Source organism: Lissotriton helveticus, chromosome 1_2 (genome assembly GCF_964261635.1).
Source record: "Lissotriton helveticus chromosome 1_2, aLisHel1.1, whole genome shotgun sequence".
Classification (NCBI taxonomy): domain Eukaryota; kingdom Metazoa; phylum Chordata; class Amphibia; order Caudata; family Salamandridae; genus Lissotriton; species Lissotriton helveticus.
In genome coordinates this window covers 359,504,596-359,529,911 of record NC_136058.1, presented here as the reverse complement: position 1 = coordinate 359,529,911, position 25,316 = coordinate 359,504,596, and the positions used below count along the sequence as shown (strand labels likewise).

Below are 25,316 nucleotides of genomic sequence, written 5' to 3'. Positions count from 1 at the left end.
GACTGGGCAAGTGCACCCACTTCCCAGTCCCTAAACCTTCCCTTTAATTCAGTCACCCCTATGGTAGGCCCAAGATCAGGGTGCATTGTAAGTATAAGGTAGGACAAGCCCTGATGTGTGTGGCATGTCCTAATAGTGAATTACAGAAATTTTTGTTTTTCGCTATTGCAATGCTACCAGTTCTCCATAGGCCAGAATGGTCTGTTAGAATTGTTACATTTTATAATCCTAACAGGCTCAGAGAACATGGTAGAAATTCGAGTTTAGTATGCCTGAACTCAGAATAATAAAATACATCTTTTAGTAAAGTTTATTTTAATATTCTGTGTTTGCAAATATCACTTTTAGAAAGTAGGTATTTGCTTGTCTAACCATTCAAACCTGCCTCTGCTAGTTTGTGTATTCCTATGTCTGGTTTTTGTGAATGACAGAGCAGGGGAATTCCAGGACACAGGCTGAGTCACCCAGTGGTGAACAGAGAGATCTGCATCTAGATGGGAGGGAGGAGTTCACCTGAACCCTGAATAGTGCTGTGCCTGCCTTCCACAAAGCTGGCTCCACCCCCTGGGGAGCGGCTGATGTCTCTGCCCTGCACACTGAAAGAAGAGAAGGAGTCCTGTAAACAGAGTGCTCCAGGACTGTACTTGCCTTCCACAATGCTGGCTCCATCTCCTGTGGGACGTCTGATGTGCATGCCCTGCACTGTGAAAGGAAAGGAGGAGTCTGGTAAACAGGGTGCTCAGGAACTGGTTTGGACTAGGCACAGGCCCCTCTCCCCTCAGAGAACAAAGGATTTTGGGGTATAAATAATGGGACCCTGCTTCCAAGAAATTAGATCACTTTTGGACTACAAGAAGAAACCTTTACTGAGGAGAGGAACCTGAAGAAACTGAGGAGAGACTATTCCCAAGCTGAAGTGCTGCTTGGGGGATTGGCCTGCAGTGGTTGCCTTACTGCCAAAGGTAGGAGAAAGGAACGTTGTGTACTTTGCTTTCAACTTGTGAAGAATCTCCAAGGGCTTGGAAAAGAGCTTGCCTCCTGCTGAAGTCTCAGGGACAACAGACTTCACCCCCCAGCTCCCCAGAGTTCTTTTGGAAGTGCCTGCTGCTGTTTTGGGCCTTCTGAGGAACTGCGTGCCGCAAGGAGCTGGAAGCGCGACTCAATGAGAAGAAGCGTGTCGCTGTGCCTGCCGTCGCAACTCCGGAGAAAGGAGGGTGTCGCTGCTGGAATTGTTGCACTGCACCGCATCGGAGAGAAGCGCTCCGCAACGAAGAAGAAGCGTGTCGCCGTCGCTGCTGCTGCCGTCGCAACTCCGAAGAAGGAGGGTGTCCCCGCTGTAGTTGTCGCACTGCACCGCATCAGGAGAAGAATCTCCCAACGAGGTCGGCGCGTGTCGTCGTCGCTGTGCATGGCGTCACAACTCCGGAGAAGGAGGTTGTCGCCGCTGGAACTGTCGCATTGCACCGCATCGACCAAGAGCAACTCACATCCCCGAGAAGCGCGCCGCCGTCAGAGCTGCTGCTGTCGCATCTTGGATGTCGCCGCTGTAGTTGTCGCATCGAGCAGAAGCTTCACGCATCGTGGAGAAGAGCATCGCAGCTGGAGCTGCTGCCGTCGCATCTTGGATGTCGCCGATGTAGTCCACGCATCAGACCGAGAACTTCTCGCATCCCAGAGAAGCGTGCCGCATCTGGAAGATCTTCACGTCTTTATTTCTTTGTATCTGAACTTTGCAGCATTTCCTATCGCTGCGACATTGCTTGTCATGGAAGCGCAATGCAACTTAAGGTACATTGACGCAGAGTGTCGCATCTAAGAACTGAACTGAACTAAGCTTAATCTACCATCTTAAAGTAATCATAGTGTGTATTTTTGTTGTTTATGGTCTTGTGGTAACTCTATATAAAGTCTTCTTATTTTTTATATAAAACCTGTGTGGTGTCCATTTGTAGTGTGGTCACTGGGTTACCGTATGTGGTCACAACTGCTTAACTTACAACGCCTCTGAAATAAGCCTTGACTGCTCGCGCCACGCAACCTAGAGGGTGAGCAGGGGTTATTTTAGGTGTGTAATCCCCTTGTCCTGACTAGAGGAGAGGGTCCCTACTTGTCACAAGTACCCACCTGTGCCAACCAGAGACCCCCAAATCTAATATGTACTATAGTCTCAATGTTACATTTCAGCACCTAGAGGCCAAGTGTTGGCACTAGAGCACTTGAAAAACCTGAAATAAAGTACATGAGACAAACCAGCAACATCCATAACTACCAGATAATTCAGCTGTAACAGGAGCCCAATCAGGAAATAAGTTTGTGAAATGCCTACTCACCAGCACTCCGGCCCAGGTGGGCACTTTCGACAGCAGCGTAATGCTGGTTTGACCGACATAAGCAGCTCGTAGGAGGCCTCCAAATATGATGTGTATGGCACCAACTGTCATCTGTACCACCTGAAGCAAGAATAATGCACAGTAAGGGTGAGACATCCCACATGGGCATTCCTTTACTCTTCTTCCTCCTTACACTTCATTTTCCCCTTACCCACCTTTCCATCAATCTCACTCTTTATTATCTGGCCCGCCCATGCGCCTCCTTCTTTCTTAGGGCACAGTAAACATAGAAAGGAAAAAAAGACTAGCCCAACCATCTGTCCTTTTTCAGTCTGGCCCAACCAAGATCATTCATTATGAGCAATGAACAAACAGAAGCTGGAGATAAAAGCACCTTACTAATGGCTTTTTTTTGGCCAGCTCGCTTCACTTACTGCTTGAAACAAGCATTGGCAAAGCCAATAAGTAGCTTTCACATTAGGCATCAGGTCAATATATTTTGTGGATCTTAGCATTTTAGAGTGGTGATTGGCAAAGACGGGCGTGTGATAAGATGGCCTTAACATCTCAGCTTCCATGAATGCTTTTGAGTGTTGCTATGGCTTGAGGCTGATGGATACCATGAACATGCTGGCTTGTGCCAAGTAGTGTCTTTCAGCACACACTAGAGTTTCCCAAACACCATTTCACACTGCACATTCAGCTTGAGTCTCTCTCTCCCTTGCACGGTCATGTAGGTGGACAACTGCCGGTCCACCTATCGAGGCGCGAGAAGCTGGCATGACAGTGGAACCACAGGAGGGAACCCAGAATCCCCCTCTCCACTTGCAGCCTGAAACAAGGGGGTCACAGAGTTACCTGCAGGATTTCTGTGCTGCCTTTCAGATCTACATATACCACCTGAAGGTGAGCTAAGAGTGGTAAAGCTGCCAGGGACCTAAGAGGTGGTTGGCATGTACCAATGGATCTCCCTTCTCGTGAAATGTTTCTTCTTTATGGTTCAAACAAGGCAAGAAAAGAACTGCAATTAGCTGATGTGCTTTACAGGTCAGCACACTGACCATCAGCTGTACAGAGCAGAAAATCAGTGCACTCAGAGGGAACAGCTGCATGAGTCAGACATGCTTCAGAAATGGTACCTGCAAATGCTCACCAGTATCTCCACAAGAGAGATGTGTGAGACTGTTTGGAATGATCTTGTTGTAAAAGCTCTACTTTGAATATAAACTTATCTAGGTCCCATTTTAGGACTTTACTCTGGTTGTAAATGAGACATAGCATTGTTTAGGAGTTGGATTTAAACAAATTATGGTCTCATAGGAGGAGCTGTACTTTACTCTTCATGCAAGAGCTTTACTCTTGTTTTCAGCCAGATGAGGGTGTATGCCTATGGCCCCTTTTCTCAGATGTTGTGATTGTTATGTTTCTTCTGAGACATTGTCTTCGACCTTACCGTATGTGCTGAAATGGGGTGTATTATATCAGGGCTGGAACAAAATCCACTTGCCCACTCACTATGGCGAGCCAGATTTATTCAGGATGAGCTATTTTTAGGGCCTACTTGCCCTTTCTGGGGAGTGAAAAGACTAACTGACCTATCACCTCTGTCTCTGAAAGCGGAGCAAATGTGACAAGATAACAAGATTTAAAGATATTTTTATTGCTCACAAAGTAAATGAGCAATAAGGATGCCTTTAAATCTTGTTATCTTGTCATTTTTGCCGGCATTCAGAGACAGAGATCAAGTATGTTACTGTTAGGTTGAGGAGATTTTTAAAGTTACTAGACTTGCAGGCCTAGTAACATTTTTAGGATTTTTCGAGCACTATTGTATGGTGTGGTTGTGTCACTTCAAAGTGTTATACACTACCAACCAACCCTTTTAGGATGAGTCAGGTATCATTTGTCAAGCCTTTAGCTCAACCCTAGGTAGCTGTGGCTCTGAGCAGACATGCTTACATAAAGGATCAAGAGTAAAGCATTTAAACAGCACCAAAACAACTGTAGAAGAAAAAAACATAACACTCGAGAAATCTGACACCAATTTATAACAAGCATTTACAATGCAATGGTTTCGCCTTTGGAAAAGTTAGAGCTATTGGCATTGTAAATGACAACATTTGTATTTATGTGTTGGTTTTGAAAACAGATAAATAAATGGCATTGTCATTTACATTGCCATTAGCTTAATGTCGGCAGTCACTCTGCACTCCCCCTGCACTCCCTAGCTACTCACTCTGCACTCCCTAGCTACTCACTCTGCACTCCCCCTGCACTCCCTAGCTACTCCCCCTGCACTCCCTAGCTACTCCCCCTGCACTCCCCCTGCACTCCCTAGCTACTCACTACTCTGCACACTCACTACTCTGCACACTCACTACTCTGCACACTCACTACTCTGTACACTCACTACTCTGCACACTCACTACTCTGCACACTACACAAAGATCTGTTACAATTAGAATAAAATAAAACGAGGTGGTGCATGCTGGGGCCGTTGTGGAGATTAAGCAAGCTATTGCCCAGAGTCACAGAGTGGGACCCATGATTAGACTAGGCACCAAGGCGAGAATTATCAGGTCCGGGGAGATTGAGCCCAAGACCCGCCGAGGCGGGAATAGAACCCTGGTCCGGGGCCAGACCTCTGCATCAGGGTCTGCCGCTCTAACCATTGAGCCACACTTCTCCACATCAATAGACTGTTCCGAATGAAACCAGACATGTAGCCCTAATGACTGGTCCGCCGATACCATGCATGCTTGCCCATCTATTTTCCTGCTAGCCGCAGCCCAACCATAACAGTTGTTTTTACCCACGAACTACTGCATAACGGACCCTGCTAAACTCAACCCTCCTCCCACATCCCATACCTGCAAAGCAGTCACCCTCCTTAGTTCCACATCATTGAACCAGAATACATTTTTAGTGCGCGGGTTTTTGTAATGCAAGAACAATACCCTTCATGCCCGCCCGAAGACACGTACCCCACATACACACACAAAACGGCACTCAAAGAAAAGCCTACACTTTTAAAACATACACCCCGAACAGAAACATACCAAAGAAAACATTGCGCATACCCTCTCTCCAATGGAAACGGACAAAAACACAGACTACTTCTAAGTAAACAACTCATAGCCTTAAAAAGCAACACAAATCCCGAAAAAACGTAGACAATGCACAAGAGCACAACCTACCGAAAATACTTCCCAAAAGAAAACCACCGCATACCCCCCTCATAAAGGAACGAACACTGACTACTCAAGTACCATATACCCCAAAACACATAGTCTCCGCCAAAGTCTCCCATGCCCGTACAGAAGCCCATAACCCGTATATCCTCTAAAATAATACACTCTGCAATACTGCCTCGATTATCTACCCCCCCCCCCCCCCAATCCTCTTCCTTCCACCCAAAGCAGACACAGCTGCAGTTCCTTACCGGCCAAAGGCTGCAGCCACACCAACGACAACAGCAGGGCGTCCAGCCCCCGCAGGCTCTGCAAGGGGACACCGGGGCAGCTAGTGGAGGGGGCAGGCAAGCCGTCCCATGGACAGAGTCTGTGCACAGATACCACGACTGCGTCTCACCTCGCCACTCGTGTTGCCAGGTCTGAAATCCAAAACAAGCACACTCCCCCTTGAAAAGAAGCCCAAAACAAGTGCACGCCCTACCAAAAGAAAATACAAAACAAGCCCTGCCCACAAAAATCACGAACCTGCTTAACTGAGGATAGAGAACAGTAAAGTCTGATTAAACAAGAATACCCTTTAAGAGAGCGAAAAGCGAACGTCCGGTTTTAGCATGCTGACAATATCATGCACAAAATAAACTCATACTTAACAGATATCCAAGGCGAACGCGGCAGCAGCTGAAAGTTGAAGACAGCAGTCTGACCCGGTGACTGGCAGAGAGAAATGTCCTCACCGTGGGCAGGATGCGTACCTGCAATTGCAGCTAAGGCGGACGTTGCACGCTGTGGTCACTGACGGGCAGAACGCGGTGACGGCTGCAAATGGACGAATGCAATTACATTATTAATTGCGTCCAATGTCATCTTCTGTCATGGTAGCAGTCCAGGGCGTTTAGCAATAGCCCTGAAACAATTCCTAGGCACATTTTTCCCGGTGGCTGGAAACAGGTGTCTGGGACTCTTTTGTCCCTTGACGAGTTGAGTGACGTAAGAGTATTTCGCGCTCGAGCAAAGGCGTAGAGCAGGCCACCCGACAGAGCGGTTTGCGGAGACGGATGATTTCCTCCCTCCGTTCCGGTGTGTCAGTTTCTGAATGCTCACTTTTCCGGACAGTAAGTGCTTGGTTTCCGGTATATGGCACGTGATGTCAGTGAACTTGCCAGCCTCGGAGGAAGGGCTGGCACGAAAATACCTCAGACACCTGTTTTGACAGGAACTCTGGGACAGATGGGCAGAACTAACCTGAAAGAAATTAAAGTAAGGGAATGAATTTGCCGAGTGTCATTGCGTGAATATGCAGACCCATCTGTCCATTTGGCGACCTAATGTCACACCTAAAACGCTGACTGCCCTGTGTGCCTGAGCAAGGTTTCTCAAGTTCCTGATGTGGCAAGACGTCAGATGGTTACAGTAAATAGGGTGATATAAGAGACTTGTCGGCAGACACCGTTTTAAACACGAGTGGCTAGAGTTGTTCCCGACTAACCCTCGCTCATCGGCGTTAGCCCCAGTGCCTACTTTGTGACGATATTTGCAGGTGGTAGGGACCATAAATTATTTTTGCTTTACCAGGCTTCGACCAAATAGTGGAAATGGGAGAAACTAAAACACCAAAGGTAAAACAGTGACAAAAGGGAACAAGTCAGGTCCCGGGCCGCGCTGTGATTGGCTGACGTCACGGGGGTGTCCCGGGCCGGCAGCCAATCACAGCGCGGCCCTGGAATGACGTCACGGGGTGTCCCGGGCCGGCAGCCAATGGCAGCGCGGCCCGGGACAAAGGGGCGGGGCTTAAAAAAAGCACCAGAAACGCCCCCGAATCGCGTTTTCGAGAGAAAACGCGATTGACAGCCTCTGCCTCCCAATGGCTAGCCTCCATTTATGGAGCTAGCCAATTGGAAACAGAGGCTGTCCTAACCTCACTATTAAAATCAACAGATTTCGATCTGGGAGGGGCTTCGCCCCTCGCCAGGTTACGAAACCTAAAAATAGAGTATATGTTTATGAATTCATGGACATCAAAGTGAAAAAGATCCAAAGGAGGGTTCTGGAGATATGAGTTTTGCAAGAAACAATACATTAAGGCTTTTTACTCTACTGCAAGCAAGCACTAGAAAATGTAACAGCTTTGGCGCATAGAAACATTTTCACAAAAACTTTGGCAAGATTTATTTGGGCGATCAAATCCAGCCAGAAGCCAGTCAAGGGAACAGCAAGCTCCAAAAAAACAGTTACTTCCCACAGAAAAGCAGTCTCCAGACCAGTTTCGGTGTCAGTAACTTTTTGCTATTGATTTCTAGGGAGTGGTCCTGATGCAAGGGATACAGAATGCGGAAGATACCCAAAGATGCTGGGCAATCAACTAGGGTCATCCTGGGGCTACTCCTCGGTTCATGGTCCTGGTGAGGGGATTCTGGTCACAGGAGGTCCACGTCCCTTGAAGTCCTCTTGGGGGTCAGTAGAAGTCCAGTCACCACTTGGCTACAGGTTGCCCATTACAGCAGATTCAATGGTTCCCTTCTTTTGGCAATAACCCTCCTTGTGGCTAACCAACCCACACTCCGATGACTCTCTTGAGTCCAACAGGCTGGGGTGCAACCTCCGAGGACTTGTCTCTAATGCAGCACAGTGGCAAGGAGTGGCAATCCAGTGAATTGTGCAACCAACTCGCCCCAGCAGGCTCCTTAAGAGTTTATGGCCATGTGATGTGATCAGGAAGTCAGCCAACTGACTCTTGGAGCCTCTAATTTAAGCTGGGTTAGGGGGACGACTTATCCAGGAGCATGACACAGCAGGCACAATCCTTTACTTCTTTACCCCAACGCGCAGCAAATACAGTCCAGCGTCAGTGCAGACCTTTTTTGCCAGTTCCAGGGTCAGCAGGGCAGAGCATCTTCAGTTCTCCTCTTCTTCCAGTCAAGTGAGATCTGAGTTCCGGATGCCAAGGGTGCCCCTTTTATTCCCAGAGAGTGCCCTTCGGGAAGGTTGCAGTGACTAGCAAATGGGCTACTAGGATCCCTCCTACCTGATGACAACTTCCTTTAAAGTGTGTCATCTAGTTATCCTCAAGTACTCTATTTTACCCACTCTCAGAATGGCAGAAGCCATCTCACGGTCGCAAAACCTTGGTAGCCCACCCTAGAAGAGTGGCAAACACTGGGTTACACACCAGACCTCGTAAAATCATAAAACATTTACAAGACCACACTTTGGGGAATACTTGTAAAAATCCATTGTGAATATGAGTGTCTGTGCCCTGGATGGAATATTAGTGAGCGTGGCTGAATGGAATATGAGTGACTGCTCCCTGGATAGGATATTAGTGAGCGCGGCCTGGATGGAATATAATTGAGCATGGCCCAGATGGAATATGTTTGACTGCTGCCCAGATTGAACATGAGTTAGTGCGGCCTGGATGGAGTATGAGTGACTGTACTCCAGATAGAATATGAGTGACTGTGGCCTTGATGGATAGTGGGCGGCCGCTCCCCGAATGGACTATTAGCAGCTGTGGCCTGGATGATTATGAGTTGGTGCGCTCTGGATGGACTATGGATCGGCGTGCTGTGGATGGTATATTGGTTGGTGTGCTGTGAATAGAATATTAGTCGGAGTGCCCTGGATGGAATATTAGTCAGTGTGCCCTGGATGGAATTTGAGTCAGTGTGCTCTGGATGGAATAAGAGTTTGTGTGCTCTGGATGGAATATGAGTCGGTGTGCCCTGGATGGAATATGAGTAAGTCTGCTGTGGATGGAATATCGGTTGTGTTCTTTGGATGGAATATGAGTTGGTGTGCTATGGATGGAATATGAGTCGGTGTGCCCTGGATGGTATATGAGTCGGTGTACCCTGAATAGAATATGAGTCAGTGTGCCCTGGATAGAATATGAGTCGGTGTGGCCTGAATGGAATGTGTGCCCTAGATGGAATGAGTCAGTGTGCCCTGGGTGGAATTTTGGTCAGTGTGCTCTGGATGGAAGAGGAATTGGTGACCCTGGATGGAATGAGGCAGTGTGCCCTGGGTGGAATAATGATCTGTGTGCTCTGGATGGAATATGAGTCAGTGTACTCTGGATGGAATATGTGTTGGTGTGCTCTGGATGGAATATGAGTCAGTGTGCCATGGGTGATATATGGATTGGCGTGCCATGAATGGAATAGGAGTTGGTATGCCCTGGATGGAATATGAGTCGGTGTTCTCTCAATGGAATATGAGTCGTGTGCTTTGGATGGAATATGAGTAGCCGTGCACTGGATGGAATGTGAGTTTGTATGTTCTGGATGGAATATGAGTTGGTGTGCCCTGGATGCATTATGGGTCGGTGTGCTCTGATGGAATATGAGTCTGCGTGCACTTAATGGAATATGCGTCGGTGTGCTCTGAATGGAATATGAGTCTGCTTGTCCTGGATGGAAAATGAGTTGATGTATTCTGGATGGAATGAGAGTCGATGTGCTCTGGATAGAATAGGAGTTGGTGTGCCCTGGATGGAAAACGAGTTGGTGTGCCCTGGATGATATAGGAGTTGGTGTGCCCTGGATGCATTATGGGTCACTGTGCTCTGGATGCAACATGAGTCTGCGTGCCCTGGATGGAATATGAGTCGATGTGCTCTGGATGGAATATGAGTCGGTTTGCTCTGGATGGAATATGAGTCGGTGTGATCTGATGGAATATGAGTCGGTGTGCGCTCGATGGAATATGAGTCAGTGTGCTCTGGATGGAATATGAGTTGGTTTGCTCTGGATGGAATATGAGTCGGTGTGATCTGATGGAATATGAGTCGGTGTGCTCTGGATGGAATATGAGTCGGTTTGCTCTGGATGGAATATGAGTCGGTGTGATCTGATGGAATATGAGTCGGTGTGCGCTCGATGGAATATGAGTCAGTGTGCTCTGGATGGAATATGAGTTGGTGTGCTCTGGATGGAATACGGGTTGGTGTGCCTTGGTTGGATTATGAGTTGGTGTGTCCTGGATGCAATATGGGTCGGTGTGCTCTGGATGGAATATGAGTCTGCGTGCCCTGGATGGAAAATGAGTAGATGTGCTCCGGGTGGAATATGAGTAGGTCTGCTCTGGATGGAATATGAGTCGATTTGCCCTGGATGGAATATAAGCCAGTGTGCCCTGTATGGAATATGAGTCGGGGTGCTGTGGATGGAATATCGGTTGTGTTCTGTGGATGGAATAAGAGTTGTGTGCTGTGGATGGAATATGAGTTGGTGTGCCCTGGATGGAATATCAGTCGGTGTACCCTGGATGGACTAAGAGTCGGTGTGCCTTGGATGGAATGAGTCGGTGTGCCCTGGGTGGAATATGGGTCAGTGGGCTCATGATGGAATAAGAATTAGTGACCCTGGATGGAATGAGGCGGTGTGCCCTGGGTGGAATAATGATCTCTGTGCACTGGATGGACCATGAGTCAGTGTGCCCTGGATGGACTATGAGTCAGTGTGGCCTGAATGGAATGTGTGCCCTAGATGGAATGAGTCAGTGTGCCCTGGGTGGAATTTGGGTCAGTGTGCTCTGGATGGAAGAGGAATTGGTGACCCTGGATGGAATGAGGCAGTGTGCCCTGGGTGGAATAATGATCTGTGTGCTCTGGATGGAATATGAGTCAGTGTACTCTGGATGGAATATGTGTTGGTGTGCTCTGGATGGAATATGAGTCAGTGTGCCATGGGTGATATATGGATTGGCGTGCCATGAATGGAATAGGAGTTGGTATGCCCTGGATGGAATATGAGTCAGTGTTCTCTCAATGGAATATGAGTCGTGTGCTTTGGATGGAATATGAGTAGCCGTGCACTGGATGGAATGTGAGTTTGTATGTTCTGGATGGAATATGAGTTGGTGTGCCCTGGATGCATTATGGGTCGGTGTGCTCTGATGGAATATGAGTCTGCGTGCCCTTAATGGAATATGCGTCGGTGTGCTCTGAATGGGATATGAGTCTGCTTGTCCTGGATGGAAAATGAGTTGATGTATTCTGGATGGAATGAGAGTCGATGTGCTCTGGATAGAATAGGAGTTGGTGTGCCCTGGATGGAAAACGAGTTGGTGTGCCCTGGATGATATAGGAGTTGGTGTGCCCTGGATGCATTATGGGTCACTGTGCTCTGGATGCAACATGAGTCTGCGTGCCCTGGATGGAATATGAGTCGATGTGCTCTGGATGGAATATGAGTCGGTTTGCTCTGGATGGAATATGAGTCGGTGTGATCTGATGGAATATGAGTCGGTGTGCGCTCGATGGAATATGAGTCAGTGTGCTCTGGATGGAATATGAGTTGGTTTGCTCTGGATGGAATATGAGTCGGTGTGATCTGATGGAATATGAGTCGGTGTGCTCTGGATGGAATATGAGTCGGTTTGCTCTGGATGGAATATGAGTCGGTGTGATCTGATGGAATATCAGTCGGTGTGCGCTCGATGGAATATGAGTCAGTGTGCTCTGGATGGAATATGAGTTGGTGTGCTCTGGATGGAATACGGGTTGGTGTGCCTTGGTTGGATTATGAGTTGGTGTGTCCTGGATGCAATATGGGTCGGTGTGCTCTGGATGGAATATGAGTCTGCGTGCCCTGGATGGAAAATGAGTCGATGTGCTCCGGGTGGAATATGAGTCGGTCTGCTCTGGATGGAATATGAGTCGATGTGCCCTGGATGGAATATAAGCCAGTGTGCCCTGTATGGAATATGAGTCGGGGTGCTGTGGATGGAATATCGGTTGTGTTCTGTGGATGGAATAAGAGTTGTGTGCTGTGGATGGAATATGAGTTGGTGTGCCCTAGATGGAATATCAGTCGGTGTACCCTGGATGGACTATGAGTCGGTGTGCCTTGGATGGAATGAGTCGGTGTGCCCTGGGTGGAATATGGGTCAGTGGGCTCATGATGGAATAAGAATTAGTGACCCTGGATGGAATGAGGCGGTGTGCCCTGGGGGGAATAATGATCTCTGTGCACTGGATGGACCATGAGTCAGTGTGCCCTGGATGGACTATGAGTCAGTGTGGCCTGAATGGAATGTGTGCCCGGGGTGGAATATGAGTCGGTGTGCCCTGGATGGAATGAGCCGGGGTGGAAAAATTATCTGTGTGCTCCGGATGGAATATGTGTCAGTGTGCTCTGCATGGAATATGAGTTGGTGTGCTCTGGATGGAATATGAGTCAGTGTGCCATGGGTAGTATATGGGTCAGTGTGCCGTGAATGTAATATGAGTTGGTATGCCCTGGATGTAATATGAGTCAGTGTTCTCTCAATGGAATATGAGTTGTGTGTTTTAAATGGAATTTGAGTCACTGTGCTCTGGATGGAATATGACTTGGTGTGCTCTGGATGGAATATGAGTCGGTGTGTCCTGAATGGAATATGAGTCGATGTGCTCTGATTGGAATATGAGTTGGGGTAGGCACGGGGAGATTAAGTGATTTGCCCAAAATCACAGGGTGTGGAGTCGACCCGCGTCTCAACCAGCTCAGACGACAACCTCGCTATCGCCGAACACCTTCACTTTCAGATCCACACCTACCCCAAGACAACACTTAGGGGCACCCTCCTCTACAGGCCACCAGGACCCCGTACAAAATTCAGCGAAGACATCACTGACTTTATCACCCCACACGCCCTCCCTTCAGAAGAATACATTCTACTGGGAGACCTCAATTTCCATCTGGAAAAGAGCAACGACAGCAACACCACCACCCTTCTGGACAATCTCGCCAATCTCGGACTCAAACAACTTGTTAACACCCCCACACACTATGCAGGACACACACTCGACCCTATCTTCACTTCCAGCAAGCATATCTCCTTTACTCACACCACACCCCTCCACTGGACGGACCACAGCTGCATCCACTTTATTTACAACAAGACCTCGACCCTCAACCACCCTCAACCAACTTTGCGAAGAAATTGGAACAAAATAACCATCGACCAGATCTCAACATCGCTTCTTCAAAAACCCCCTGCCTATTCAACGAACCCTAACGAAGCCGCCATCAACCTCACACAATGGTTAACCCAAACCGCCGACAATTTAGCACCCTTGAAAAAACATCAAACCAAGCAAGGCAGCAAGAACGCCCCCTGGTTCAACGATGACCTTAAGAAATCCAAGAAGCTCTGTCGTTCCCTTGAAAAAACTTAGAAAACAGAACCAAACACTATCACCCAAGCCGCCTTCAAAAGCGCCACCCGCAAACACCACCAACTAATCCGAACAGCCAAGAAATCAGCACTCAAAGACCGACTAGACAACAACGCCCACAACAGCAAGGAACTTTTCAACATCATCAAAGAATTCACCAACCCCACCGCCAGCTCTAACGACATCACCCCCTCTCAAGCCCTCTGCGACTCCCTTGCCTCATTCTTTCATGACAAAATCGCCGACATCCATAACAGCTTTGACAACACACCTGCAAACCAATCCATCCCACCCACCTCCGAATCGTTACCTCCTCCGAATATCCTTCTCGAATGGAACCCAATCACCACAGAAGAGACCATTCGCCTGATGAACTCCATCCACTCAGGATCCCCTACAGACCCATGTCCCCATCACATCTTCAACAAAGCAGACTCCATTATAGCACCCCATCTCCGAGATGTCATCAACTACTCCCTCAACTCCACCACATTCCCAGATAGCTGGAAACACGCCGAACTCAGCGCCCTCCTGAAGAAACCCACAGCTGACCCCACCGAACTCAAAAACTACCGCCCCATCTCGCTCCTCCCATTCCCTGCCAAAGTCATTGAGAAAGCCATTAACAATCAGCTCGCCACCTTCCTCGAAACTAACAAATCACTCGACTCCTCACAGTCTGGCTTCCGAGCCAAACACAGCACCGAGACCGCCCTCATCGCAGCAACAGACGACATTCGAACACTTCTGGACAACGGAGACACAGTCGCCCTTATCCTCCTTGACCTCTCCGCAGCCTTCGACACAGTCTGACATAGCACCCTGATACAACGCCTCAGAAACATCGGAATACAAGGAAAAGCATTGGACTGGATCATTTCGTTCCTCGCTGGAGAAACTCAGAGAGTCCGCCTCCCCCTTTTAAGTAAGAGGCCACCGAAGTCATCTGCGGCGTCCCGCAAGGATCATCACTCAGCCCCACCCTCTTCAACGTCTACATGAGCCCCCTCGCAACCATCGCACGTCAACACAACCTCAACATCATCTCCTACGCTGATGACACTCAGCTGATCCTCTCACTCACCAAAGACCCAACGACCGCCAAAACCAACCTACACGAAGGGATGAAAGAAGTAGCCGAGTGGATGAAGCACAGCCGTCTGAAACTGAACTCGGACAAAACGGAAGTCCTCATCTTAGGCTCATCCCCTTCCGCCTGGGACGACTCTTGGTGGCCAACGGCCCTAGGAAAAGCCCCCATACCGACGGACCACGCACGGAACCTGGGCATCATCCTGGACTCCTCACTCTCGATGACCAGACAAGTCAACGCCGTCTCATCTTCATGCTTCAACATCCTACGCATGCTCAAAAAAACATTCCACTGGATCCCCACCGAAACAAGAAAAACGGTCACCCACGCACTGGTTACAAGCCGTCTGGACTACGGAAACACGCTCTACGCAGGATCCACCGTGAAACTACAGAAAAAACTCCAACGCATCCAAAATGCTTCAGCCAGACTCATACTAGACATCCCCCGCACAGACCACATTTCCGCCCACCTGAAAGACCTTCACTGGCTCCCCGTCAACAAGAGAATAACGTTCCGTCTCCTCACCCACGCACACAAAGCCCTATACGAACTTGGACCTGATTGTCTCAACACACGCCTTTCCTTTTACACCCCCACCCGCCAGCTGCGCTCGTCCAACCAAGCCCTCGCCGCTGTTCCGCGCATCCACAAAGCCACCATGGGAGGAAGATCCTTCTCCTACTTAGCGGCCAAGACCTGGAATTCCCTTCCCATCCACCTCCGCCTTACTCAAAACCACCTAGCCTTCAGAAAACAACTTAAAACATGGATATTCGATAAGTAAACCTCCCCCCCCTTCCTCAAGCGACTTGAGACCCTATGGGTATGTAGTGCGCTATATAAATTCTGACTTGACTTGACTTGACTTGACCCTTGGTTTCCTAGCTTCAAGGTCGGCAGTCTAGCCGTAAGACCAAGTGTTAACATCTACTGGAGTTTTAACTATCTTTTCTAATCCCTAGTAAGAAAACAACTGACTCAGAAATGGGAGACCCTGAACCGGAACAAGACGTGGAAGGGCCAGTTGATTAATACGCTTTAGACATGTCTGTGATGCTGATCTGATATCATTTGATGCAATAGTACCAATTATGCTGTCTAAGTGATCCAATGTCATGTATGGTTTGATATGTATTTGCACGTGGTGTGACTCACATCTCTCCTTGTGTAGGGGGTGGGGGAGCGGGGATGAGACAAGTTAATGAATTTATCTTATGTAAATTTAGTTTCAATTTTTTTTATTTTAAAATCAATATGGGCGTAGCTTGCAGAGTTTTGCTACGCAGAACTTCGCGAAGTTACAAAAAATCTCTGCTAAGTTCCGCGAGTGCAGAGTGCAGTGCAAACTGCAGTTTGTGCTGGTATTTCTGCCGCTCGGGTAGAAATTCTACCCGAGCAGCAACTTACTGTTCACGATAGCGAGCGGGCAAAAACTCTGCTGCACATCGCACCGCGGAGTTATCTCCACTCTGCGAGCTCATCAGAGTGCAGAAAACTCTGCAAACTCAGCGAACGGAGCAAAGTTCACCACCCAGGCCTAAGTCAAACCAGCTGTGCTGTTCACTATTTGAGAAGATCTAATCACTTAGTGCCCTTGAGGTAATGTCTAAGATTGTGCAATCAATAAAGGCAACTTTCTTATTTGGAAAAATGCCTTTAAAATTAGCGCATAGAAAGATTAAAACGATATCCAGTATGTAACAATGCAGCAGTTGTGGCTACACCATCGTTGGTGTGCACAAGCGGTGTGCCAAAAGCCAGGGGCCGAGCTACCCTCGGGCAGTTCCCCTCTCAAAGAGGAACATCTGCTCCCTCAATTGGGGGAGGGGATTGCAGTTCACCAGTGCAAACTCGACAGCGAGATGTGCAATGGTGAACAGTGTCGCTCCTTGCGAGTATCACAAGAACAACCAGGGGTAACTAACCGCATATTTAGAGCCGTGTTATATAAAATATTGCACAACCCTTCCTGTAGAAACAGAATAAAATTTCAAAACAATTAGCTTGGTGCACACAGTGCACTTTGCACATTAGTGCTTACTGCACAGATGGAAAACTACTGCTGATCTTGGGGGAGGCACGTCCTGGGCCCACCTGCTCTGGGGATGACCACTTAGGAGCACTGTTGCTACAAGATGACTGCACCAGGGATCATTTCTCTGGGCAGAACTATAAGAACTAAGGGCCAGATGTACGAGCTTTTTTGCGGTCGCAAACAGGATTTCGGCCCCTTTGCGACCGCAAAAAAGGTCAGTCCAATGTACTAACCCTATTTTGCGAGTCGCTAATCTATAAGCAACTCGCAACTATGGTTAGCGACTCTCTATTAGGAAGGGGCGTGTCAAGGGTGTTCCTTCCTAATAGCGAGTCCATACCCAATGTATGATTGGTTTGTGACCACAATGGCGGTCGCAAAACAATTGCAGTTTACCATCCTTCTCAGAATGGTGTTAAGCCGCTCGCAAACTGGGAATAGGTGTGCAAATATTTTTTAAGAGCAGGCAGTGGTCCCAGTGACAACTGCTAGCACTTAAAAAATGAAAGTAAAAAATTTCATTTTTCTTTTTGAAATGCATCCCGTTTTCCTTTAAGGAAAATGGGCTGCATTTAAAAGAAAAAAACTGTTTTATTGACAAAGCCGTCCCAGACATTGTGTTCTGTTGACCCCAGCAGGCCACCATTCCTGATAGTGCTAACCATTCCCAATAGGGTTACAAATTGCAACAGCTTCATTAAAATTCATGAGGCACGCAATTTGCCACCCCATTGGGAATCGCAAACAGTGTCCGAGACACTGCTGTACATTGAATTTTGCGACTCACAGATTGCGACTTGCAATTTGTCAGATGCAAAATTCAATGGTCGTACATCTAGCCCTAAACATCATAACTCAAACCATCCAAATCACTGTTTGCAAAAGCAAACAAGCATTTGAAATACAATAGGTCTCGCATTTGCTTGAGTTAGAGCTATTGGCGTTGTAAATGAATGTCTTTTACCCATGTGTTTCGTTTTGAGTGGAGTGGATGTATATGTTCTGGAGTGGATTTCTTAGTTGTGGAATTGTGTGGGTTGCAATTGTGTGGTGTGTAGTGTATTTGTGTAGTGTAATTATGTGGCATGGTGAATAGCTAGGGGTGAGAGCTGCACAGAATAGATAGGAGGGAAGACAGAGAGGGATAGGTAGTTTGTGCATAAAGTGGTGAATAAACTCCAGACAGAGGAGAAGAAAGAGTGTGTGAAAAAGACAGAAACAAGGAAAGAGCAGGCCACGGATGCATGAAGAGGGTGCTCCTGTAGGAAATAGCCAATAGCCCTTCGTTTTTTTTAAAGGCAAAGCGACCATCATCAATTTGCAACTTGGAGTTCCCCACCTTCAAAAAAAATAAAGAACAAAAAGAACATCATTAAAAAATGTATTATGTGTTTAGGGGAACTATAGAGAAAGCAGATCAGAAAGTATGTGCTGGGAGAATTTGAAATCAGCACTCAAGCAAGATCAACATGAGGCCAAGGGAGAAAAATAGCGAAAAAGAAACTTGGAGCACAGGTGAGTCAGCAATTAGGTAGTGGAGAAGCAATACTGGTCGTAAGTGAAGTGAGTGTTGGCAATGAGGACACACGAGAGAGGGTCAAGATTGATTTGCATAGGACTATGTGCATCCTGGGGTGATATAGTGGGCAAGGGTGGATGGGTTGGAATACTATCCATAGTGATTGCTACTGGTTAGACTTATTGCACGCATTTGCACATTTTGTGCCTGGGATTGTTGAACAGGTGGAGAATTTGCAGGTAGGAGTATCCATCAGAAATACCATTAACATTATTGTTAATTTTAACCTCTTTCATGCTGATGACGAGCTCAGCTCGACATGCAGCACGGTGGCGCTGTGCTGATGACGAGTTGAGCTCGTCATGGCCTCCACGGAACGCCCACGCGGGGATAATACCCCCACTGTGCTGGGCATTCCATTGAGCGGGCGGGGCCATGACGAGCTCAGCTTGTCGTCAGCACAGCGCCACCGTGCTGCATGACGAGCCGAGCTTGTCATCAGCACCGCGGCGCCGTGGTGCGGGGGAATGAGCCCCGCGGCGATGGGGTTAAAGAAGCTCGCAAACTTACACATTGGAGACTCAAATTTTACATTATTTTGGCACCTTTGACAGTAGCTGGCTAAGGAACTTAAAAGGAATATCCAACGTAGTATTAGTCTTCCATTTAAGTGTTCCTTTTCCCCAGTGCCAAGAAAGAGGAGGAGGCTGAGGTCCTTGACAATCTACAGACATTACTTATGCCTAATCATGCCAGCAAATTAATAGCCAAAGGACAGCAGAAATTCACTCACTATCTCTCAGAACACCCACGATTAAAAGAAATAGGCAACACTGAGAAATGAACAAGGGATGACCTATTCCGTTTGCACAATTTCAATGGTGATGTGCCAGGCGATGATAATATATCCAAGCTTGCAGTTTTGCTGCTGTGACTCAAAGTAGTGATATGCCTAGTCGAACAAGTCACTTACCTTCGGTGATGATATATCTGGAAGAAATATTAGTTGGTTATAGATTCCTTACCGTAGAATTACCCCGAGGCATCAGATTCGATCCGGAAAGTTTTTTACGTCAGCAGTACGCCAGAAGGTGGCCTCGGTTGGCTCCGCATCCGTCAATGGAGGTGTGGTCACCGGGATGAGCTAGCGATAGCTACTTAGACGTCAGTTCTGTACATGAATTTTGGTGCCAGAAATGCAGAGACATGCAAGACACTGATCACTGGTGCACAAATCTAGGGCCCTGAAAGGATATCCTTAACCCTAGAAATCAGTTCGCAGAACGGGGAGGATGGGTGGGGCGGTAAGGAATCTATAACAAACTAATGTTTCTTAAAGATATTTTGTTACCGATGGTAAGTAACTTGTTCATCTGAAAGAAACACGTTAGTTATAGATCCTTACCTTAGAATAGATACCCCAGCAATACCAACCCCGGCGGTGGGTCTGTGAACCAGGATCACACCAGAAAATCGTGGAGAATAAAACGACCAAAGAAGCCATCTCTCTCGACTTGACTGTCCAGACAGTAGTGCTTTGTAAACGTGTGCAGTGATGCCCACGTAGCTGCCTGACAGATGTCATGTAGAGGAACTCCTCCTCCTTAGGCAGTAGTGGCTGCCGTCGCCCTGGTGGAATGGGCGATTAGCCCCACAGGAGGCTCCTTTTTAGCCAGAGAATAGCATGCTTTGATACATGAAACGACCCATCGAGAAATGGTTCGCTTGTGTACGGCCCAACCTCTCTTGGCACCCACGTAGCCAACAAAGAGTTGGTCATCCTCCCGGAACTGCTTTGTGTGATCCAGATAGAACGAAAGCCACGTTTTGGGTCCAGATGGTGGAGCCTCTCTTCCTCTTTCGAAGGGTGCGGAAAGAAGGTTGGCAAAGTGATGGTCTGCCCTATGTGAACGGCAGTGACAACCTTAGGCAGGAAGGATGGACGAGTCCTGAGAACTACCTTGTCCGGATGAACAGACAGGAAAGAGGCTTGGAGGAAAGAGCCTGGAGCTCACTCACTCTTCTGGCAGATGTGATGGCTACCAGGAAAGCAGTTTTAAGTGTCAGAAGCCTCAAAGGACAGTTGTGAAGCGGCTCAGTGGGAGCCCACATTAAATAGATTAAGACGTGATATAACTCCTTAACCGCGGAGCAAATTCCGCTGAGGTGCGGGAGTTCTGAAGAGTGGGCGGGGCCGCGTCGGCCAACAGACTTGCTCAACACTAGCCAGGTAGTGCTTGCGACGGCCGTTGGCAGATGCGCGCAGCGAAGGGGTTAATTCCCACTGAGGCATAACGAAGGGAATAGGAGGAAAGAGATGAGTTATGCCCTTCAAGAAACGATTAACCACGGGGACTTGAAAAGAGAGGGCTGATCTAGAAGCCGGAGGAAGGCAGAGATGGCCGAAAGATAGCCCTTCATAGTGCCCAGAGCACAGCCCTGCTGGGCTAAAGAAAGAAGAAATAAGAGAACCTCAGAAAGAGGGGCAGAAAGGGGATCCACAGACTTTGCTGTGCACCATGCCACAACCTTGTTCCACCGGCAGGTGTATACCATCTTAGTAGAGGGACGCCTGGCTGCCAAGTTTACATCACAAACTTCAGGAGGCAGGTTAAAAGACGCCAACTGCCGCCGCTCAATCTCCACGCAATGAGGTGGAGGCTGGACAGGTTCGGGTGGAGGACCATCCCCTGTTGTTGATACAGAAGATCATCCCGAAGAGGCAGACGAGTCGGAGGATCGATGGCCATGTCAAGCAGCTCGGGATACCAGACTACTCGTGCCCAATCCGGAGCCACAAAGATAACTTGAGCCCGGTCGCGCCGGATCTTCTTCAGCACTCTGGGCAGAAGTGGTACAGGCGGAAAGGCGTACAATAGACCGCAATTCCACTCGCGACAAACAGCATTGCCTAGCGAGTGCCGCCTTGGAAATTCCAAAGTGCAGAATTGCTGATACTGTGCGTTCTCCTTGGTGGCAAATAGATCTAACCAAGGCTCTCCCCACTATCGAAAGAGACCTTGCACCATCTCCGAGTGAAGCCGCCATTCGTGATCCATCATGCACCTGCAGCTGAGTTCGTCCCCCCTGGCGTTCAGGGAACCTGCCAGGTGTTGAACCACCAGAGAAATGCCCTGATGTTTCAACCATGTCCAGAGGCAGAGGGCCTCCTGACATAGGGTCTATGGCCTCACCACGCCCTGTTTGATGCAGTACCACATGCCGGTGGTGTTGTCCGTGAACACCTGCACTACTCTTCCCCAGACAGAGGGAAGGAATGCTTTGAGTGCAAGACGAATCGCCCGAAGCTCCAGAATGTTGATGTGGAGCCCGGACCACGCCGGAGACCAGAGGCCTCTGATCTCCATGTGGCTGCCCCATCCCAGAAGGGATGCGTCTGTCACCACTGTGCGCTCTGCTTGGGGAATGGAGAGGGATCTGCCGTTGACCCAATCCTGGTTCGTGAGTCACCACTGCAACTGTCGAGCAGTGCCCTCCGAGATATGGACACAATTGGACAGATTCACCTGAGGCTGCGCCCACTGGAACCACAGGTCCCACTGCAGAGCCTGCATATGCCACCTGGCATAATCAACCAGCAGGATGAATGAATGAATGAATGAATGAATGAATGAATGAATGAAATTATTTGTAAAGCGCGCGATGGCCAAAACGGCTTCCTGGCGCTGGGAGCTCTAAAGAACCGGACAGACAGGGCCAGGAGGATTAGCGGGGGTAGGCCAGGGCAAACAGAAAAGTTTTTAGCGCTTTACGGAAGTGTGAAAAGATAGGGATCGAGCGCATAGAAAGAGGAAGAGAGTTCCAGAACCAGGGGGCAAGAACAGAGAAACGGGTTCCACCAGTGCGAGATTTGTGAAAACGGGGAACAGTGAGGAGGGCAGAAGATGATGAACGGAGAGTGCGGGCAGGGGTGTGAAGGGAAATCAGAGAATTGATGAAAGCCGGTGCAGAGTGATCAAGGGCCCGATAAACAAGGCACCCTAATTTGAACAAAGATCTCTGATGCAGGAGGGCATGAGGCCCAGCAGCCTCAGGGTCATCTGGACCGAAACCCGAGATAGTGGCTGAAAGATCGGAATCATAGCCCGAATATCCAGGACTCGCTGCTCAGGAGGATAAACCCGACCCATTCCCAATAGGATCACAAACTGCAGCAGCCTCATTAATATTCACAAGGCATGCAATTTGTGACCCCATTGGGAATCGCAAACAGTGTCTGAGACCCTGTTGTACATTGAATTTTGCGACTTGAAATTTGTCAGTCGCAAAATTCAAACATCTTAACTCAAACCATCCAAACCACTGTTTGCAAAAGCAAACAAGCATTTGCAATGCAATAGGTCTCACATTTGCTAGAGTTAGAGCTATTGGCGCTGTAAATGAATGTCTTTTACCCTTTTGTTTGGTTTTGAGTGAAGTGGATGTATGTGTTCTGGAGTGGAATTATGTGGGTTGAATTGGATTTGTTAGTTGTGGAATTGTGTGGGTTGCAATTGTGTGGTGTGTAGTGTATTTGTGCAGTGTAATTATGTGGCATGGTGAATAGCTAGGGGTGAGAGCTGCACAGAATAGATAGAAGGAAAGATAGAGAGGGTTATAGGTAGTTTGTGCATAAAGTGATGAGTAAACTCCAGACAGAGGAGCAGAAAAAGACAGAAACAAGGAAAGAGCAGGCCACAAATGCATAAAGAGGGTGCTCCTGTAAGAAATAGCACAATAGTCCTTTTTTTTAAAGGCAAAGCGACCATCATCAATTTGCAGCTTGGAGATCCCCACCCTCAAAAAAAAAAAAAAGAACAAAAAAAATCATTAAAAAAATTAATTATGTGTTTAAGGGAAACAACGGAGAAAGCAGATCAGAAAGTATGTGCTGGGAGAATTTGAAATCAGCACTCAAGCAAGATCAACATGAGGCCAAGAGAGAAACACAGCAAGAAAGAAACTTGGAGCACAGGTGAGTCAGCAATTAGGTAGTGGAGAAGCACATCAGAGGGACAGTACTGACCGTGAGTGAAGTGAGTGTTGGCAATGAGGGCACACGAGAGAGGGTAAAGACTGATTTGCATATGACTGGGTGCATTCTGGGAAGATATAGTGGGAAAAGGTTGATGGGTTGGAATACTATCCAGAGTGATTGACACTGGTTAGACGTATTGCAAGCATTTGCACATTTTTTTGCCAGCGATTGTTGAATAGGTGGAGAATTTGGAGGTAGGAGTATCCATCAGAAACACCATTCACATAATTGTTAATTTTAAAGAAGCTCACACACTTACACATTGGATACTCACATTTTAAGTGAATTAGTCACCTATGACAGTAGCTGGCTGAGGAACTTAAAAGGAATATCCCACGTAGTATTAGTCTTCCATTTAAGTGTTCCTTTTCCCCAGTGCCAAGAAAGAGGAGGAGGCTGAGGTCCTTGACAACCTACAGGCATCACTAATGCCTAATCGTGCCATCAAATTAATAGCCAAAGGACAGCAGAAATTCACTCACTATCTCTCAGAACACCCACAATTAAAAGAAACAGGCAACACTGAGAAACGAACAAGGGAAGAAGTATTCTGTTTGCACAATTTCAATGTTGATGTGATAGGAGATGATGATATATCCAAGCATGCAGTTTTGTTGCTGTGACTCAAAGTCGTGAAATGCCTTGTCGAACAAGTCACTTACCTTCGGTAATGATATATCTGAAAGAAACATTAGTTAGTTATAGATTCCTTACCTTAGAATGACCCCCAGGCGTCAGACTGGATCCGGAAAGTTTTTTTGTCAGCAGTACGTCGGAAGGTGGCCTCGGTTGGCTCCGCATCCGTCGCTGGCGTCGTGGTCACCGGGATGACGTCGCGATAGCTACGTAGACGTCAGTTCTGTACACGAATTTTGGTGCCAGAAATTCAGAGCCATGCAAGACACTGACCACTGTTGCAGAAAACTAGGGCCCCGAAAGGATATCCTTAACCCTAGAAATCAGTTCACAGAACTGGGAGGATGGGTGGAGCCGTAAGGAATCTATAACAAACTAATGTTTCTCACAGATATATTGTTACCAAAGGTAAGTAACTTGTTCATCGGAAAAGAAACACGTTAGTTATAGATCTTTACCTTAGAATAGATCCCCCTGCAATACCAACCCTGATGGTGGGTCTGCGAACCAGAATCACACCAGAAAATCCTGGAGAATAAAACGGCCAAAGAAGCAGTCACTCTGGACTTGGCTGTCCAGACAGTAGTGTTTTGTACACGTGTGGTGATGCCCACGTAGCTGCCTGACAGATGTCATGTAAAGGAACTCTTTGTCCTAAGGCAGTAGTGGCTGCCGTCGCCCTGGTGGAATGGGCGATTAGCCCCACTTTTTAGCCAGAGAATAGCATGTTTTATTTTACAAAACGACCCATTGAGAAATGGTCTGCTTGTGTACGGCCCACCCTTTCTTGGCGCCTAAGTAGCCAACAAAGAGTTGGTCATCCACCCGGAACTGCTTTGTGCGATGCAGATGGAACAAAAGCGCACATTTTGGGTCCAGAAAGTGGAGGCTCTCTTCCTCTTTCGAAAGATGTGGAAAAAAGGTGGGAAAAGTAATGGTCTGCCCAAGGTGAAAGGCAGTGGCAACCTTAGGCAGGAAGGATGGACGAGTCCTGAGAACTACCTTGTCTGGATGAACAGACAGGAAAGGAGGCTTGGTTGAAAGAGCCTGGAGCTCACTCAACCTTCTGGCAGATGTAATGGCAACCAGGAAAGCAGATTTAAGTGTCAGAAGCCTCAAAGGACAGTTGTGAAGCAGCTAAATGGGATCCCACATTAAATAGGGTAAGGTGGGATATAACTCCTAAACCGAGGAGCAAATCTTGCCGTGGCTCCAGTTCCAGTTCCAGCTCACCTCCGGAGTTTGTTCATCGTCGACGTCTCCTGGTCCCCGTGGCTGCAGAGTCAAGCATCCTATCTTCACACCTGAAG

The 25,316-nt window shown here is 47.9% G+C and overlaps 1 protein-coding gene across 3 annotated transcripts in view; it reads right to left on the bottom strand.

The window, feature by feature from the left end:
* The window catches only part of LOC144807919 (membrane-spanning 4-domains subfamily A member 8-like), a 139,855-nt gene that overhangs the window by 67,839 nt on the left and 46,700 nt on the right, over positions 1 to 25,316 (bottom strand). For all 3 annotated transcript variants that reach the window (XM_078673513.1, XM_078673512.1, XM_078673514.1), the window contains exon 3: positions 2,331 to 2,450. In XM_078673513.1, coding sequence (XP_078529639.1) covers positions 2,331 to 2,450 — 120 coding nt within the window. The remainder of the gene's footprint in view (positions 1 to 2,330; positions 2,451 to 25,316) is intronic.